A 14833-nucleotide genomic window follows, 5' to 3' on the forward strand; every position below is an offset into this window, starting at 1 on the left:
GGGTCGGGGTAAAGAACAGATGGCTCTGAGACGGCCGCTGGGAGCTGCGCGAACAGCACCCAGAGCACGTTCCAGCACCAAAGCTCGCCCTGTGCACGCTCCAGTCCTCGCACACACGCTCGGTCGGAGGTCAGGCACAAACTGGCGGGCTGAGCCGCTGCACCCGCTGTAAAGCCAGCGTGCACTATGAAGTCACAGTCTGTTGCCTGGAGATGTGTCAAGGCATGGCTTGGTCAAGCTGTTGGGCGTCACCTTCATTTGACCTTCACTTGGAGACATCACTGCCCACGTCACAGCGATTCCACCCACAGTCCACAGGCGGGTCATCGCAATGAGCCGTCCTCACCTGCAGCACGTGCTCCAGACCCGGCACAAGTTTCTGGGCTTTCCCCAGTGCCCCTGCCCACTCCCCTCGCCACATCTCGTGTGCTTGGCATTGGTGTTTCATGCCGGTCACCAGGGCTGTAGCCACATCGTCCCGTGAGCCCCATCAGGTCCCTCTGGTCATGGCACGCAGCCCCACGCATGTTCAGCCAGAGGATTTATTCAATAAAAGTCCATGTTTCTCTCTGATAGTTGGACTTGATGATCATGGAGGTCTTTTCCAACGTTAATGATTGTATGCTTTAACGCGTAACGCAATTGAGTGCCCACGGTGTTCGTAGTCCAGCGCAAATAACTTCCTTTTGTGATCAGTAAGTTCTATCCTTTCTCACATCCATTGTATTGGTCAAAAGAGTTATTAATCCCGTTGATTTATCCAGTGGTTCTCTTTGATGTCTAAGGCAATCCGTGTGTCATTTGCCTTGTTCTCTCGTGAAATGGTTTCTTTTGTTCTTCTGAGTCAACTTCTAATGTTTTGCATGCCATCTGACATTCAGGTTCCTTAGGTATTGGCACCTTTAGGTGATACGACAGGTAGTGGTTGTTGGTTGTTTCATTTTTTTATTTTTGTGAAATCTGCTGACATAAACCAGCAACATTCCTCTGGATAAAACAGTAAAAGCCTGTGTGTTGTGATGTGAGGTGGAATTAGAAGGAAGATCATTAGCAGAAGAGTAGATTGTCCGAGGAGAATTTTAGTGAAGGATTCAGTGAATGAGAAAACTGCGTATGCTTCTTAGGGAGCGTAGGAATGCTTGATGGTGGAATTCTTGATTCCATAGTGAGACTGGAGAACTTTGTGTTCACCAGATACGCAAGAAAACCAATAGTACGTACTATTGTGTTTAAGAACGAGCTTGTTGTTAAACTGTTGTCTTAGCAGCGTGGTGTGAATAGGCAGTGAAAGATTTTTGTCTGGTTTTGTCTTCTGTAAAGACATTTCAAAAGCCTGTAAGAAAGGAAGTATCTAGATCCCTACTTAACAGCAGTTGTACAGACATGGAATCATAGAATCATCGAATGGCCTGGGTTGGAAAGGAGCACAGCGTTAATGTAGTTTCCACCCCCCTGCCGTATGCAGGGTCGCCAGCCAGTAGACCAGGCTGCCCAGAGCCACATCCAGCCGGGCCTTGAATGCCTCCAGGGATGGGGCATCCACAACCTGGCTCTGAAGTGGCAGAATTGAATTGTCCACTCACAATGGGAAGAACTTGGTTATTATCCGTTGCGCTGGGGAGCCCAGCTGTGGGCCCAGCGCTGCAGCTGTGGCCTCCTCAGAGCTGAGCAGAGGGGCAGGATAACCGCCCTTCACCTGCCGGTAGCACCCGGCCTCACGCAGCCCAGGACACCGTTCACCAAGGCAGCCTGGGCTCCTTGCTGGTTCAGCCTGGTGTCCAGCGGGACTCCCAGGCCTGCTCCTGCTGGCTAACCCCAGCTGTAGTGCGGGCTGAGGGTGTTCGTCCCAGGTGCAGAAATTTGTCCTTCCCCTGCCAGAAGCCTGTGGGGTTCCTGTCAGGAATGCAGCAGCGCCAGCAGTGGCGTGGCTGTAGGAAAAAGGGGAGAGAGCGTCACGGACGGGGAAGCAACAACCGCTACGAACGCATTTTTTGTGTTGTTTTCAGTCTTTGTATTTTATTTCCACAAAGAAATTGGACACTGATGACATGGGTCCATTGGGGCCAGCGTGCGTCCCAGGTGCTGCCTGGCCCCAGCCTCCTCAGCTCCAGCACTCTTCTATTCCGGCCGGCGGGGTGGCCTCTTCTTTGGTGACGCTGAGGCCTGTGAGTCGCTGGCCTTCCTCTTTGGGGCTCGCCGGGTCCCCTCAGGTGGGCTGGTGCCAGAGGGCCCCGCCACACTCTCTTCTGGCTCCTCGTGAGGCGCTGCCTGCTCTGTGGTGACAGTTGCAGGGTTGGAATGTGGGCGGCTGGGATGCCCATCGACCTCTTCTCTTGTCCTGCCCGGCATTTCGTCCCTGTTAGAGCTGGCAGGGCTGCTGGAGGGCGCTGGGCCAGGGACAGGTGCCTCCTCTGGTACGACGGCAGCCCTGGGCTCTGCTGTAGCGGCCTCCTGTGCCCCAGCAGCAGGGGGGACGTGGAGGCCCAGCAAGCGGTGAGCCGCCCTGGTGCACCTCTGCACGGCAAAGGCGATGAACTGCCGTACAAAGGGCACCGTGTGGCCGTGCAGGTCGGGATCCAGCATTTCTACCAAGATCCCCTCCGCCAAGCCTTCGAGGAGCAGGGCCCAGATGACACTGTGCACCAGTATGTTTACTTGTGGCTCCTCGGTGCCCAGGATGCGGCGCAGCTTGTGGCGCAGCCAGGAGCGCAGGGGCCGCAGCAGGGTCGGGTGCTCCCTGAAGAGGGAAGCCCAGGTGGCAGGTGAGAGGCCGCCCACAGGACGCGTGGGCACTGCGGGCCGTGGCCGGGCTGCCTGCCGAGTGGCGATGGATGCCTCTGCAGGTGGTCTGACCAGCAGCTCCTTGTAATTGTCGTCCGCTTGCACCGTGTGAATGATGGAGTTCACATCCCGTTTGCAAAGCGGGCACTGTGGCCTGGTGCTCGTCCACCGCTGGATGCAGGGAAAGCAGAACTGGTGGCAGCACGGCATGGCATACGCCGCGCTGTCCCAGTTGTCCAGGCACACGGGGCAGCGGGTGTCTAATGCTGCCTCCATGCTTCCACCAGTTGCGGTGGGCCGGGGGGAGCGGGAGATGGCAACGCGCTCCCCAGCACTGGCGCTGCAGCAGCAGGTGTCACGCTGGAAGAGGACAAGAGGCATTAGTCACACACCGGCCTGGGACGGGTCCCTCAAGGTGTCCCCCCCGCGCCGGCAGTCCCTGTGCCGCCTACCTATGCTTCTGCACGCGCCTCTCTAGGATGTCCCGTCTGCCTGCTCAAGCAGGGTCGGGGTAAAGAACAGATGGCTCTGAGACGGCCGCTGGGAGCTGCGCGAACAGCACCCAGAGCACGTTCCAGCACCAAAGCTCGCCCTGTGCACGCTCCAGTCCTCGCACACACGCTCGGTCGGAGGTCAGGCACAAACTGGCGGGCTGAGCCGCTGCACCCGCTGTAAGGCCAGCGTGCACTATGAAGTCACAGTCTGTTGCCTGGAGATGTGTCAAGGCATGGCTTGGTCAAGCTGTTGGGCGTCACCTTCATTTGACCTTCACTTGGAGACATCACTGCCCACGTCACAGCGATTCCACCCACAGTCCACAGGCGGGTCATCGCAATGAGCCGTCCTCACCTGCAGCACGTGCTCCAGACCCGGCACAAGTTTCTGGGCTTTCCCCAGTGCCCCTGCCCACTCCCCTCGCCACATCTCGTGTGCTTGGCATTGGTGTTTCATGCCGGTCACCAGGGCTGTAGCCACATCGTCCCGTGAGCCCCATCAGGTCCCTCTGGTCATGGCACGCAGCCCCACGCATGTTCAGCCAGAGGATTTATTCAATAAAAGTCCATGTTTCTCTCTGATAGTTGGACTTGATGATCATGGAGGTCTTTTCCAACGTTAATGATTGTATGCTTTAACGCGTAACGCAATTGAGTGCCCACGGTGTTCGTAGTCCAGCGCAAATAACTTCCTTTTGTGATCAGTAAGTTCTATCCTTTCTCACATCCATTGTATTGGTCAAAAGAGTTATTAATCCCGTTGATTTATCCAGTGGTTCTCTTTGATGTCTAAGGCAATCCGTGTGTCATTTGCCTTGTTCTCTCGTGAAATGGTTTCTTTTGTTCTTCTGAGTCAACTTCTAATGTTTTGCATGCCATCTGACATTCAGGTTCCTTAGGTATTGGCACCTTTAGGTGATACGACAGGTAGTGGTTGTTGGTTGTTTCATTTTTTTATTTTTGTGAAATCTGCTGACATAAACCAGCAACATTCCTCTGGATAAAACAGTAAAAGCCTGTGTGTTGTGATGTGAGGTGGAATTAGAAGGAAGATCATTAGCAGAAGAGTAGATTGTCCGAGGAGAATTTTAGTGAAGGATTCAGTGAATGAGAAAACTGCGTATGCTTCTTAGGGAGCGTAGGAATGCTTGATGGTGGAATTCTTGATTCCATAGTGAGACTGGAGAACTTTGTGTTCACCAGATACGCAAGAAAACCAATAGTACGTACTATTGTGTTTAAGAACGAGCTTGTTGTTAAACTGTTGTCTTAGCAGCGTGGTGTGAATAGGCAGTGAAAGATTTTTGTCTGGTTTTGTCTTCTGTAAAGACATTTCAAAAGCCTGTAAGAAAGGAAGTATCTAGATCCCTACTTAACAGCAGTTGTACAGACATGGAATCATAGAATCATCGAATGGCCTGGGTTGGAAAGGAGCACAGCGTTAATGTAGTTTCCACCCCCCTGCCGTATGCAGGGTCGCCAGCCAGTAGACCAGGCTGCCCAGAGCCACATCCAGCCGGGCCTTGAATGCCTCCAGGGATGGGGCATCCACAACCTGGCTCTGAAGTGGCAGAATTGAATTGTCCACTCACAATGGGAAGAACTTGGTTATTATCCGTTGCGCTGGGGAGCCCAGCTGTGGGCCCAGCGCTGCAGCTGTGGCCTCCTCAGAGCTGAGCAGAGGGGCAGGATAACCGCCCTTCACCTGCCGGTAGCACCCGGCCTCACGCAGCCCAGGACACCGTTCACCAAGGCAGCCTGGGCTCCTTGCTGGTTCAGCCTGGTGTCCAGCGGGACTCCCAGGCCTGCTCCTGCTGGCTAACCCCAGCTGTAGTGCGGGCTGAGGGTGTTCGTCCCAGGTGCAGAAATTTGTCCTTCCCCTGCCAGAAGCCTGTGGGGTTCCTGTCAGGAATGCAGCAGCGCCAGCAGTGGCGTGGCTGTAGGAAAAAGGGGAGAGAGCGTCACGGACGGGGAAGCAACAACCGCTACGAACGCATTTTTTGTGTTGTTTTCAGTCTTTGTATTTTATTTCCACAAAGAAATTGGACACTGATGACATGGGTCCATTGGGGCCAGCGTGCGTCCCAGGTGCTGCCTGGCCCCAGCCTCCTCAGCTCCAGCACTCTTCTATTCCGGCCGGCGGGGTGGCCTCTTCTTTGGTGACGCTGAGGCCTGTGAGTCGCTGGCCTTCCTCTTTGGGGCTCGCCGGGTCCCCTCAGGTGGGCTGGTGCCAGAGGGCCCCGCCACACTCTCTTCTGGCTCCTCGTGAGGCGCTGCCTGCTCTGTGGTGACAGTTGCAGGGTTGGAATGTGGGCGGCTGGGATGCCCATCGACCTCTTCTCTTGTCCTGCCCGGCATTTCGTCCCTGTTAGAGCTGGCAGGGCTGCTGGAGGGCGCTGGGCCAGGGACAGGTGCCTCCTCTGGTACGACGGCAGCCCTGGGCTCTGCTGTAGCGGCCTCCTGTGCCCCAGCAGCAGGGGGGACGTGGAGGCCCAGCAAGCGGTGAGCCGCCCTGGTGCACCTCTGCACGGCAAAGGCGATGAACTGCCGTACAAAGGGCACCGTGTGGCCGTGCAGGTCGGGATCCAGCATTTCTACCAAGATCCCCTCCGCCAAGCCTTCGAGGAGCAGGGCCCAGATGACACTGTGCACCAGTATGTTTACTTGTGGCTCCTCGGTGCCCAGGATGCGGCGCAGCTTGTGGCGCAGCCAGGAGCGCAGGGGCCGCAGCAGGGTCGGGTGCTCCCTGAAGAGGGAAGCCCAGGTGGCAGGTGAGAGGCCGCCCACAGGACGCGTGGGCACTGCGGGCCGTGGCCGGGCTGCCTGCCGAGTGGCGATGGATGCCTCTGCAGGTGGTCTGACCAGCAGCTCCTTGTAATTGTCGTCCGCTTGCACCGTGTGAATGATGGAGTTCACATCCCGTTTGCAAAGCGGGCACTGTGGCCTGGTGCTCGTCCACCGCTGGATGCAGGGAAAGCAGAACTGGTGGCAGCACGGCATGGCGTACGCCGCGCTGTCCCAGTTGTCCAGGCACACGGGGCAGCGGGTGTCTAATGCTGCCTCCATGCTTCCACCAGTTGCGGTGGGCCGGGGGGAGCGGGAGATGGCAACGCGCTCCCCAGCACTGGCGCTGCAGCAGCAGGTGTCACGCTGGAAGAGGACAAGAGGCATTAGTCACACACCGGCCTGGGACGGGTCCCTCAAGGTGTCCCCCCCGCGCCGGCAGTCCCTGTGCCGCCTACCTATGCTTCTGCACGCGCCTCTCTAGGATGTCCCGTCTGCCTGCTCAAGCAGGGTCGGGGTAAAGAACAGATGGCTCTGAGACGGCCGCTGGGAGCTGCGCGAACAGCACCCAGAGCACGTTCCAGCACCAAAGCTCGCCCTGTGCACGCTCCAGTCCTCGCACACACGCTCGGTCGGAGGTCAGGCACAAACTGGCGGGCTGAGCCGCTGCACCCGCTGTAAGGCCAGCGTGCACTATGAAGTCACAGTCTGTTGCCTGGAGATGTGTCAAGGCATGGCTTGGTCAAGCTGTTGGGCGTCACCTTCATTTGACCTTCACTTGGAGACATCACTGCCCACGTCACAGCGATTCCACCCACAGTCCACAGGCGGGTCATCGCAATGAGCCGTCCTCACCTGCAGCACGTGCTCCAGACCCGGCACAAGTTTCTGGGCTTTCCCCAGTGCCCCTGCCCACTCCCCTCGCCACATCTCGTGTGCTTGGCATTGGTGTTTCATGCCGGTCACCAGGGCTGTAGCCACATCGTCCCGTGAGCCCCATCAGGTCCCTCTGGTCATGGCACGCAGCCCCACGCATGTTCAGCCAGAGGATTTATTCAATAAAAGTCCATGTTTCTCTCTGATAGTTGGACTTGATGATCATGGAGGTCTTTTCCAACGTTAATGATTGTATGCTTTAACGCGTAACGCAATTGAGTGCCCACGGTGTTCGTAGTCCAGCGCAAATAACTTCCTTTTGTGATCAGTAAGTTCTATCCTTTCTCACATCCATTGTATTGGTCAAAAGAGTTATTAATCCCGTTGATTTATCCAGTGGTTCTCTTTGATGTCTAAGGCAATCCGTGTGTCATTTGCCTTGTTCTCTCGTGAAATGGTTTCTTTTGTTCTTCTGAGTCAACTTCTAATGTTTTGCATGCCATCTGACATTCAGGTTCCTTAGGTATTGGCACCTTTAGGTGATACGACAGGTAGTGGTTGTTGGTTGTTTCATTTTTTTATTTTTGTGAAATCTGCTGACATAAACCAGCAACATTCCTCTGGATAAAACAGTAAAAGCCTGTGTGTTGTGATGTGAGGTGGAATTAGAAGGAAGATCATTAGCAGAAGAGTAGATTGTCCGAGGAGAATTTTAGTGAAGGATTCAGTGAATGAGAAAACTGCGTATGCTTCTTAGGGAGCGTAGGAATGCTTGATGGTGGAATTCTTGATTCCATAGTGAGACTGGAGAACTTTGTGTTCACCAGATACGCAAGAAAACCAATAGTACGTACTATTGTGTTTAAGAACGAGCTTGTTGTTAAACTGTTGTCTTAGCAGCGTGGTGTGAATAGGCAGTGAAAGATTTTTGTCTGGTTTTGTCTTCTGTAAAGACATTTCAAAAGCCTGTAAGAAAGGAAGTATCTAGATCCCTACTTAACAGCAGTTGTACAGACATGGAATCATAGAATCATCGAATGGCCTGGGTTGGAAAGGAGCACAGCGTTAATGTAGTTTCCACCCCCCTGCCGTATGCAGGGTCGCCAGCCAGTAGACCAGGCTGCCCAGAGCCACATCCAGCCGGGCCTTGAATGCCTCCAGGGATGGGGCATCCACAACCTGGCTCTGAAGTGGCAGAATTGAATTGTCCACTCACAATGGGAAGAACTTGGTTATTATCCGTTGCGCTGGGGAGCCCAGCTGTGGGCCCAGCGCTGCAGCTGTGGCCTCCTCAGAGCTGAGCAGAGGGGCAGGATAACCGCCCTTCACCTGCCGGTAGCACCCGGCCTCACGCAGCCCAGGACACCGTTCACCAAGGCAGCCTGGGCTCCTTGCTGGTTCAGCCTGGTGTCCAGCGGGACTCCCAGGCCTGCTCCTGCTGGCTAACCCCAGCTGTAGTGCGGGCTGAGGGTGTTCGTCCCAGGTGCAGAAATTTGTCCTTCCCCTGCCAGAAGCCTGTGGGGTTCCTGTCAGGAATGCAGCAGCGCCAGCAGTGGCGTGGCTGTAGGAAAAAGGGGAGAGAGCGTCACGGACGGGGAAGCAACAACCGCTACGAACGCATTTTTTGTGTTGTTTTCAGTCTTTGTATTTTATTTCCACAAAGAAATTGGACACTGATGACATGGGTCCATTGGGGCCAGCGTGCGTCCCAGGTGCTGCCTGGCCCCAGCCTCCTCAGCTCCAGCACTCTTCTATTCCGGCCGGCGGGGTGGCCTCTTCTTTGGTGACGCTGAGGCCTGTGAGTCGCTGGCCTTCCTCTTTGGGGCTCGCCGGGTCCCCTCAGGTGGGCTGGTGCCAGAGGGCCCCGCCACACTCTCTTCTGGCTCCTCGTGAGGCGCTGCCTGCTCTGTGGTGACAGTTGCAGGGTTGGAATGTGGGCGGCTGGGATGCCCATCGACCTCTTCTCTTGTCCTGCCCGGCATTTCGTCCCTGTTAGAGCTGGCAGGGCTGCTGGAGGGCGCTGGGCCAGGGACAGGTGCCTCCTCTGGTACGACGGCAGCCCTGGGCTCTGCTGTAGCGGCCTCCTGTGCCCCAGCAGCAGGGGGGACGTGGAGGCCCAGCAAGCGGTGAGCCGCCCTGGTGCACCTCTGCACGGCAAAGGCGATGAACTGCCGTACAAAGGGCACCGTGTGGCCGTGCAGGTCGGGATCCAGCATTTCTACCAAGATCCCCTCCGCCAAGCCTTCGAGGAGCAGGGCCCAGATGACACTGTGCACCAGTATGTTTACTTGTGGCTCCTCGGTGCCCAGGATGCGGCGCAGCTTGTGGCGCAGCCAGGAGCGCAGGGGCCGCAGCAGGGTCGGGTGCTCCCTGAAGAGGGAAGCCCAGGTGGCAGGTGAGAGGCCGCCCACAGGACGCGTGGGCACTGCGGGCCGTGGCCGGGCTGCCTGCCGAGTGGCGATGGATGCCTCTGCAGGTGGTCTGACCAGCAGCTCCTTGTAATTGTCGTCCGCTTGCACCGTGTGAATGATGGAGTTCACATCCCGTTTGCAAAGCGGGCACTGTGGCCTGGTGCTCGTCCACCGCTGGATGCAGGGAAAGCAGAACTGGTGGCAGCACGGCATGGCGTACGCCGCGCTGTCCCAGTTGTCCAGGCACACGGGGCAGCGGGTGTCTAATGCTGCCTCCATGCTTCCACCAGTTGCGGTGGGCCGGGGGGAGCGGGAGATGGCAACGCGCTCCCCAGCACTGGCGCTGCAGCAGCAGGTGTCACGCTGGAAGAGGACAAGAGGCATTAGTCACACACCGGCCTGGGACGGGTCCCTCAAGGTGTCCCCCCCGCGCCGGCAGTCCCTGTGCCGCCTACCTATGCTTCTGCACGCGCCTCTCTAGGATGTCCCGTCTGCCTGCTCAAGCAGGGTCGGGGTAAAGAACAGATGGCTCTGAGACGGCCGCTGGGAGCTGCGCGAACAGCACCCAGAGCACGTTCCAGCACCAAAGCTCGCCCTGTGCACGCTCCAGTCCTCGCACACACGCTCGGTCGGAGGTCAGGCACAAACTGGCGGGCTGAGCCGCTGCACCCGCTGTAAGGCCAGCGTGCACTATGAAGTCACAGTCTGTTGCCTGGAGATGTGTCAAGGCATGGCTTGGTCAAGCTGTTGGGCGTCACCTTCATTTGACCTTCACTTGGAGACATCACTGCCCACGTCACAGCGATTCCACCCACAGTCCACAGGCGGGTCATCGCAATGAGCCGTCCTCACCTGCAGCACGTGCTCCAGACCCGGCACAAGTTTCTGGGCTTTCCCCAGTGCCCCTGCCCACTCCCCTCGCCACATCTCGTGTGCTTGGCATTGGTGTTTCATGCCGGTCACCAGGGCTGTAGCCACATCGTCCCGTGAGCCCCATCAGGTCCCTCTGGTCATGGCACGCAGCCCCACGCATGTTCAGCCAGAGGATTTATTCAATAAAAGTCCATGTTTCTCTCTGATAGTTGGACTTGATGATCATGGAGGTCTTTTCCAACGTTAATGATTGTATGCTTTAACGCGTAACGCAATTGAGTGCCCACGGTGTTCGTAGTCCAGCGCAAATAACTTCCTTTTGTGATCAGTAAGTTCTATCCTTTCTCACATCCATTGTATTGGTCAAAAGAGTTATTAATCCCGTTGATTTATCCAGTGGTTCTCTTTGATGTCTAAGGCAATCCGTGTGTCATTTGCCTTGTTCTCTCGTGAAATGGTTTCTTTTGTTCTTCTGAGTCAACTTCTAATGTTTTGCATGCCATCTGACATTCAGGTTCCTTAGGTATTGGCACCTTTAGGTGATACGACAGGTAGTGGTTGTTGGTTGTTTCATTTTTTTATTTTTGTGAAATCTGCTGACATAAACCAGCAACATTCCTCTGGATAAAACAGTAAAAGCCTGTGTGTTGTGATGTGAGGTGGAATTAGAAGGAAGATCATTAGCAGAAGAGTAGATTGTCCGAGGAGAATTTTAGTGAAGGATTCAGTGAATGAGAAAACTGCGTATGCTTCTTAGGGAGCGTAGGAATGCTTGATGGTGGAATTCTTGATTCCATAGTGAGACTGGAGAACTTTGTGTTCACCAGATACGCAAGAAAACCAATAGTACGTACTATTGTGTTTAAGAACGAGCTTGTTGTTAAACTGTTGTCTTAGCAGCGTGGTGTGAATAGGCAGTGAAAGATTTTTGTCTGGTTTTGTCTTCTGTAAAGACATTTCAAAAGCCTGTAAGAAAGGAAGTATCTAGATCCCTACTTAACAGCAGTTGTACAGACATGGAATCATAGAATCATCGAATGGCCTGGGTTGGAAAGGAGCACAGCGTTAATGTAGTTTCCACCCCCCTGCCGTATGCAGGGTCGCCAGCCAGTAGACCAGGCTGCCCAGAGCCACATCCAGCCGGGCCTTGAATGCCTCCAGGGATGGGGCATCCACAACCTGGCTCTGAAGTGGCAGAATTGAATTGTCCACTCACAATGGGAAGAACTTGGTTATTATCCGTTGCGCTGGGGAGCCCAGCTGTGGGCCCAGCGCTGCAGCTGTGGCCTCCTCAGAGCTGAGCAGAGGGGCAGGATAACCGCCCTTCACCTGCCGGTAGCACCCGGCCTCACGCAGCCCAGGACACCGTTCACCAAGGCAGCCTGGGCTCCTTGCTGGTTCAGCCTGGTGTCCAGCGGGACTCCCAGGCCTGCTCCTGCTGGCTAACCCCAGCTGTAGTGCGGGCTGAGGGTGTTCGTCCCAGGTGCAGAAATTTGTCCTTCCCCTGCCAGAAGCCTGTGGGGTTCCTGTCAGGAATGCAGCAGCGCCAGCAGTGGCGTGGCTGTAGGAAAAAGGGGAGAGAGCGTCACGGACGGGGAAGCAACAACCGCTACGAACGCATTTTTTGTGTTGTTTTCAGTCTTTGTATTTTATTTCCACAAAGAAATTGGACACTGATGACATGGGTCCATTGGGGCCAGCGTGCGTCCCAGGTGCTGCCTGGCCCCAGCCTCCTCAGCTCCAGCACTCTTCTATTCCGGCCGGTGGGGTGGCCTCTTCTTTGGTGACGCTGAGGCCTGTGAGTCGCTGGCCTTCCTCTTTGGGGCTCGCCGGGTCCCCTCAGGTGGGCTGGTGCCAGAGGGCCCCGCCACACTCTCTTCTGGCTCCTCGTGAGGCGCTGCCTGCTCTGTGGTGACAGTTGCAGGGTTGGAATGTGGGCGGCTGGGATGCCCATCGACCTCTTCTCTTGTCCTGCCCGGCATTTCGTCCCTGTTAGAGCTGGCAGGGCTGCTGGAGGGCGCTGGGCCAGGGACAGGTGCCTCCTCTGGTACGACGGCAGCCCTGGGCTCTGCTGTAGCGGCCTCCTGTGCCCCAGCAGCAGGGGGGACGTGGAGGCCCAGCAAGCGGTGAGCCGCCCTGGTGCACCTCTGCACGGCAAAGGCGATGAACTGCCGTACAAAGGGCACCGTGTGGCCGTGCAGGTCGGGATCCAGCATTTCTACCAAGATCCCCTCCGCCAAGCCTTCGAGGAGCAGGGCCCAGATGACACTGTGCACCAGTATGTTTACTTGTGGCTCCTTGGTGCCCAGGATGCGGCGCAGCTTGTGGCGCAGCCAGGAGCGCAGGGGCCGCAGCAGGGTCGGGTGCTCCCTGAAGAGGGAAGCCCAGGTGGCAGGTGAGAGGCCGCCCACAGGACGCGTGGGCACTGCGGGCCGTGGCCGGGCTGCCTGCCGAGTGGCGATGGATGCCTCTGCAGGTGGTCTGACCAGCAGCTCCTTGTAATTGTCGTCCGCTTGCACCGTGTGAATGATGGAGTTCACATCCCGTTTGCAAAGCGGGCACTGTGGCCTGGTGCTCGTCCACCGCTGGATGCAGGGAAAGCAGAACTGGTGGCAGCACGGCATGGCGTACGCCGCGCTGTCCCAGTTGTCCAGGCACACGGGGCAGCGGGTGTCTAATGCTGCCTCCATGCTTCCACCAGTTGCGGTGGGCCGGGGGGAGCGGGAGATGGCAACGCGCTCCCCAGCACTGGCGCTGCAGCAGCAGGTGTCACGCTGGAAGAGGACAAGAGGCATTAGTCACACACCGGCCTGGGACGGGTCCCTCAAGGTGTCCCCCCCGCGCCGGCAGTCCCTGTGCCGCCTACCTATGCTTCTGCACGCGCCTCTCTAGGATGTCCCGTCTGCCTGCTCAAGCAGGGTCGGGGTAAAGAACAGATGGCTCTGAGACGGCCGCTGGGAGCTGCGCGAACAGCACCCAGAGCACGTTCCAGCACCAAAGCTCGCCCTGTGCACGCTCCAGTCCTCGCACACACGCTCGGTCGGAGGTCAGGCACAAACTGGCGGGCTGAGCCGCTGCACCCGCTGTAAGGCCAGCGTGCACTATGAAGTCACAGTCTGTTGCCTGGAGATGTGTCAAGGCATGGCTTGGTCAAGCTGTTGGGCGTCACCTTCATTTGACCTTCACTTGGAGACATCACTGCCCACGTCACAGCGATTCCACCCACAGTCCACAGGCGGGTCATCGCAATGAGCCGTCCTCACCTGCAGCACGTGCTCCAGACCCGGCACAAGTTTCTGGGCTTTCCCCAGTGCCCCTGCCCACTCCCCTCGCCACATCTCGTGTGCTTGGCATTGGTGTTTCATGCCGGTCACCAGGGCTGTAGCCACATTGTCCCGTGAGCCCCATCAGGTCCCTCTGGTCATGGCACGCAGCCCCACGCATGTTCAGCCAGAGGATTTATTCAATAAAAGTCCATGTTTCTCTCTGATAGTTGGACTTGATGATCATGGAGGTCTTTTCCAACGTTAATGATTGTATGCTTTAACGCGTAACGCAATTGAGTGCCCACGGTGTTCGTAGTCCAGCGCAAATAACTTCCTTTTGTGATCAGTAAGTTCTATCCTTTCTCACATCCATTGTATTGGTCAAAAGAGTTATTAATCCCGTTGATTTATCCAGTGGTTCTCTTTGATGTCTAAGGCAATCCGTGTGTCATTTGCCTTGTTCTCTCGTGAAATGGTTTCTTTTGTTCTTCTGAGTCAACTTCTAATGTTTTGCATGCCATCTGACATTCAGGTTCCTTAGGTATTGGCACCTTTAGGTGATACGACAGGTAGTGGTTGTTGGTTGTTTCATTTTTTTATTTTTGTGAAATCTGCTGACATAAACCAGCAACATTCCTCTGGATAAAACAGTAAAAGCCTGTGTGTTGTGATGTGAGGTGGAATTAGAAGGAAGATCATTAGCAGAAGAGTAGATTGTCCGAGGAGAATTTTAGTGAAGGATTCAGTGAATGAGAAAACTGCGTATGCTTCTTAGGGAGCGTAGGAATGCTTGATGGTGGAATTCTTGATTCCATAGTGAGACTGGAGAACTTTGTGTTCACCAGATACGCAAGAAAACCAATAGTACGTACTATTGTGTTTAAGAACGAGCTTGTTGTTAAACTGTTGTCTTAGCAGCGTGGTGTGAATAGGCAGTGAAAGATTTTTGTCTGGTTTTGTCTTCTGTAAAGACATTTCAAAAGCCTGTAAGAAAGGAAGTATCTAGATCCCTACTTAACAGCAGTTGTACAGACATGGAATCATAGAATCATCGAATGGCCTGGGTTGGAAAGGAGCGTTAATGTAGTTTCCACCCCCCTGCCGTATGCAGGGTCGCCAGCCAGTAGACCAGGCTGCCCAGAGCCACATCCAGCCGGGCCTTGAATGCCTCCAGGGATGGGGCATCCACAACCTGGCTCTGAAGTGGCAGAATTGAATTGTCCACTCACAATGGGAAGAACTTGGTTATTATCCGTTGCGCTGGGGAGCCCAGCTGTGGGCCCAGCGCTGCAGCTGTGGCCTCCTCAGAGCTGAGCAGAGGGGCAGGATAACCGCCCTTCACCTGCCG

The 14833-nt window shown here is 55.9% G+C and overlaps 4 protein-coding genes across 7 annotated transcripts in view; 1 reads left to right on the forward strand and 3 right to left on the reverse strand.

Annotated features, from left to right (window-relative positions):
• STK24 (serine/threonine kinase 24) overlaps positions 1–14833 on the forward strand; it is a 138835-nt gene that overhangs the window by 72173 nt on the left and 51829 nt on the right. The window lies entirely within an intron of this gene.
• LOC149920117 (E3 ubiquitin-protein ligase Topors-like) lies at positions 2119–3057 on the reverse strand. The gene has a single exon (XM_090129671.1). It carries the CDS (start codon positions 3055–3057, stop codon positions 2119–2121), a length of 939 nt encoding a protein of 312 aa, XP_089985797.1.
• LOC149920118 (E3 ubiquitin-protein ligase Topors-like) lies at positions 5403–6341 on the reverse strand. Its single transcript, XM_090129675.1, has one exon. The coding sequence runs from the start codon at positions 6339–6341 to the stop codon at positions 5403–5405; it is 939 nt and encodes a 312-aa protein (XP_089985801.1).
• LOC149920119 (E3 ubiquitin-protein ligase Topors-like) lies at positions 8687–9625 on the reverse strand. Its single transcript, XM_090129677.1, has one exon. The coding sequence runs from the start codon at positions 9623–9625 to the stop codon at positions 8687–8689; it is 939 nt and encodes a 312-aa protein (XP_089985803.1).

Source organism: Phasianus colchicus, chromosome 1 (genome assembly GCF_987193195.1).
Source record: "Phasianus colchicus chromosome 1, bPhaCol1.hap1.1, whole genome shotgun sequence".
Lineage (NCBI taxonomy): Eukaryota > Metazoa > Chordata > Aves > Galliformes > Phasianidae > Phasianus > Phasianus colchicus.

Excerpts from the sequence above, each read along its gene's own strand:
- LOC149920117 (XM_090129671.1), bottom strand. The coding sequence starts at position 3,057 with ATGGAGGCAGCATTAGACACCCGCTGCCCCGTGTGCCTGGACAACTGG.
- LOC149920119 (XM_090129677.1), bottom strand. The coding sequence starts at position 9,625 with ATGGAGGCAGCATTAGACACCCGCTGCCCCGTGTGCCTGGACAACTGG.
- LOC149920118 (XM_090129675.1), bottom strand. The coding sequence starts at position 6,341 with ATGGAGGCAGCATTAGACACCCGCTGCCCCGTGTGCCTGGACAACTGG.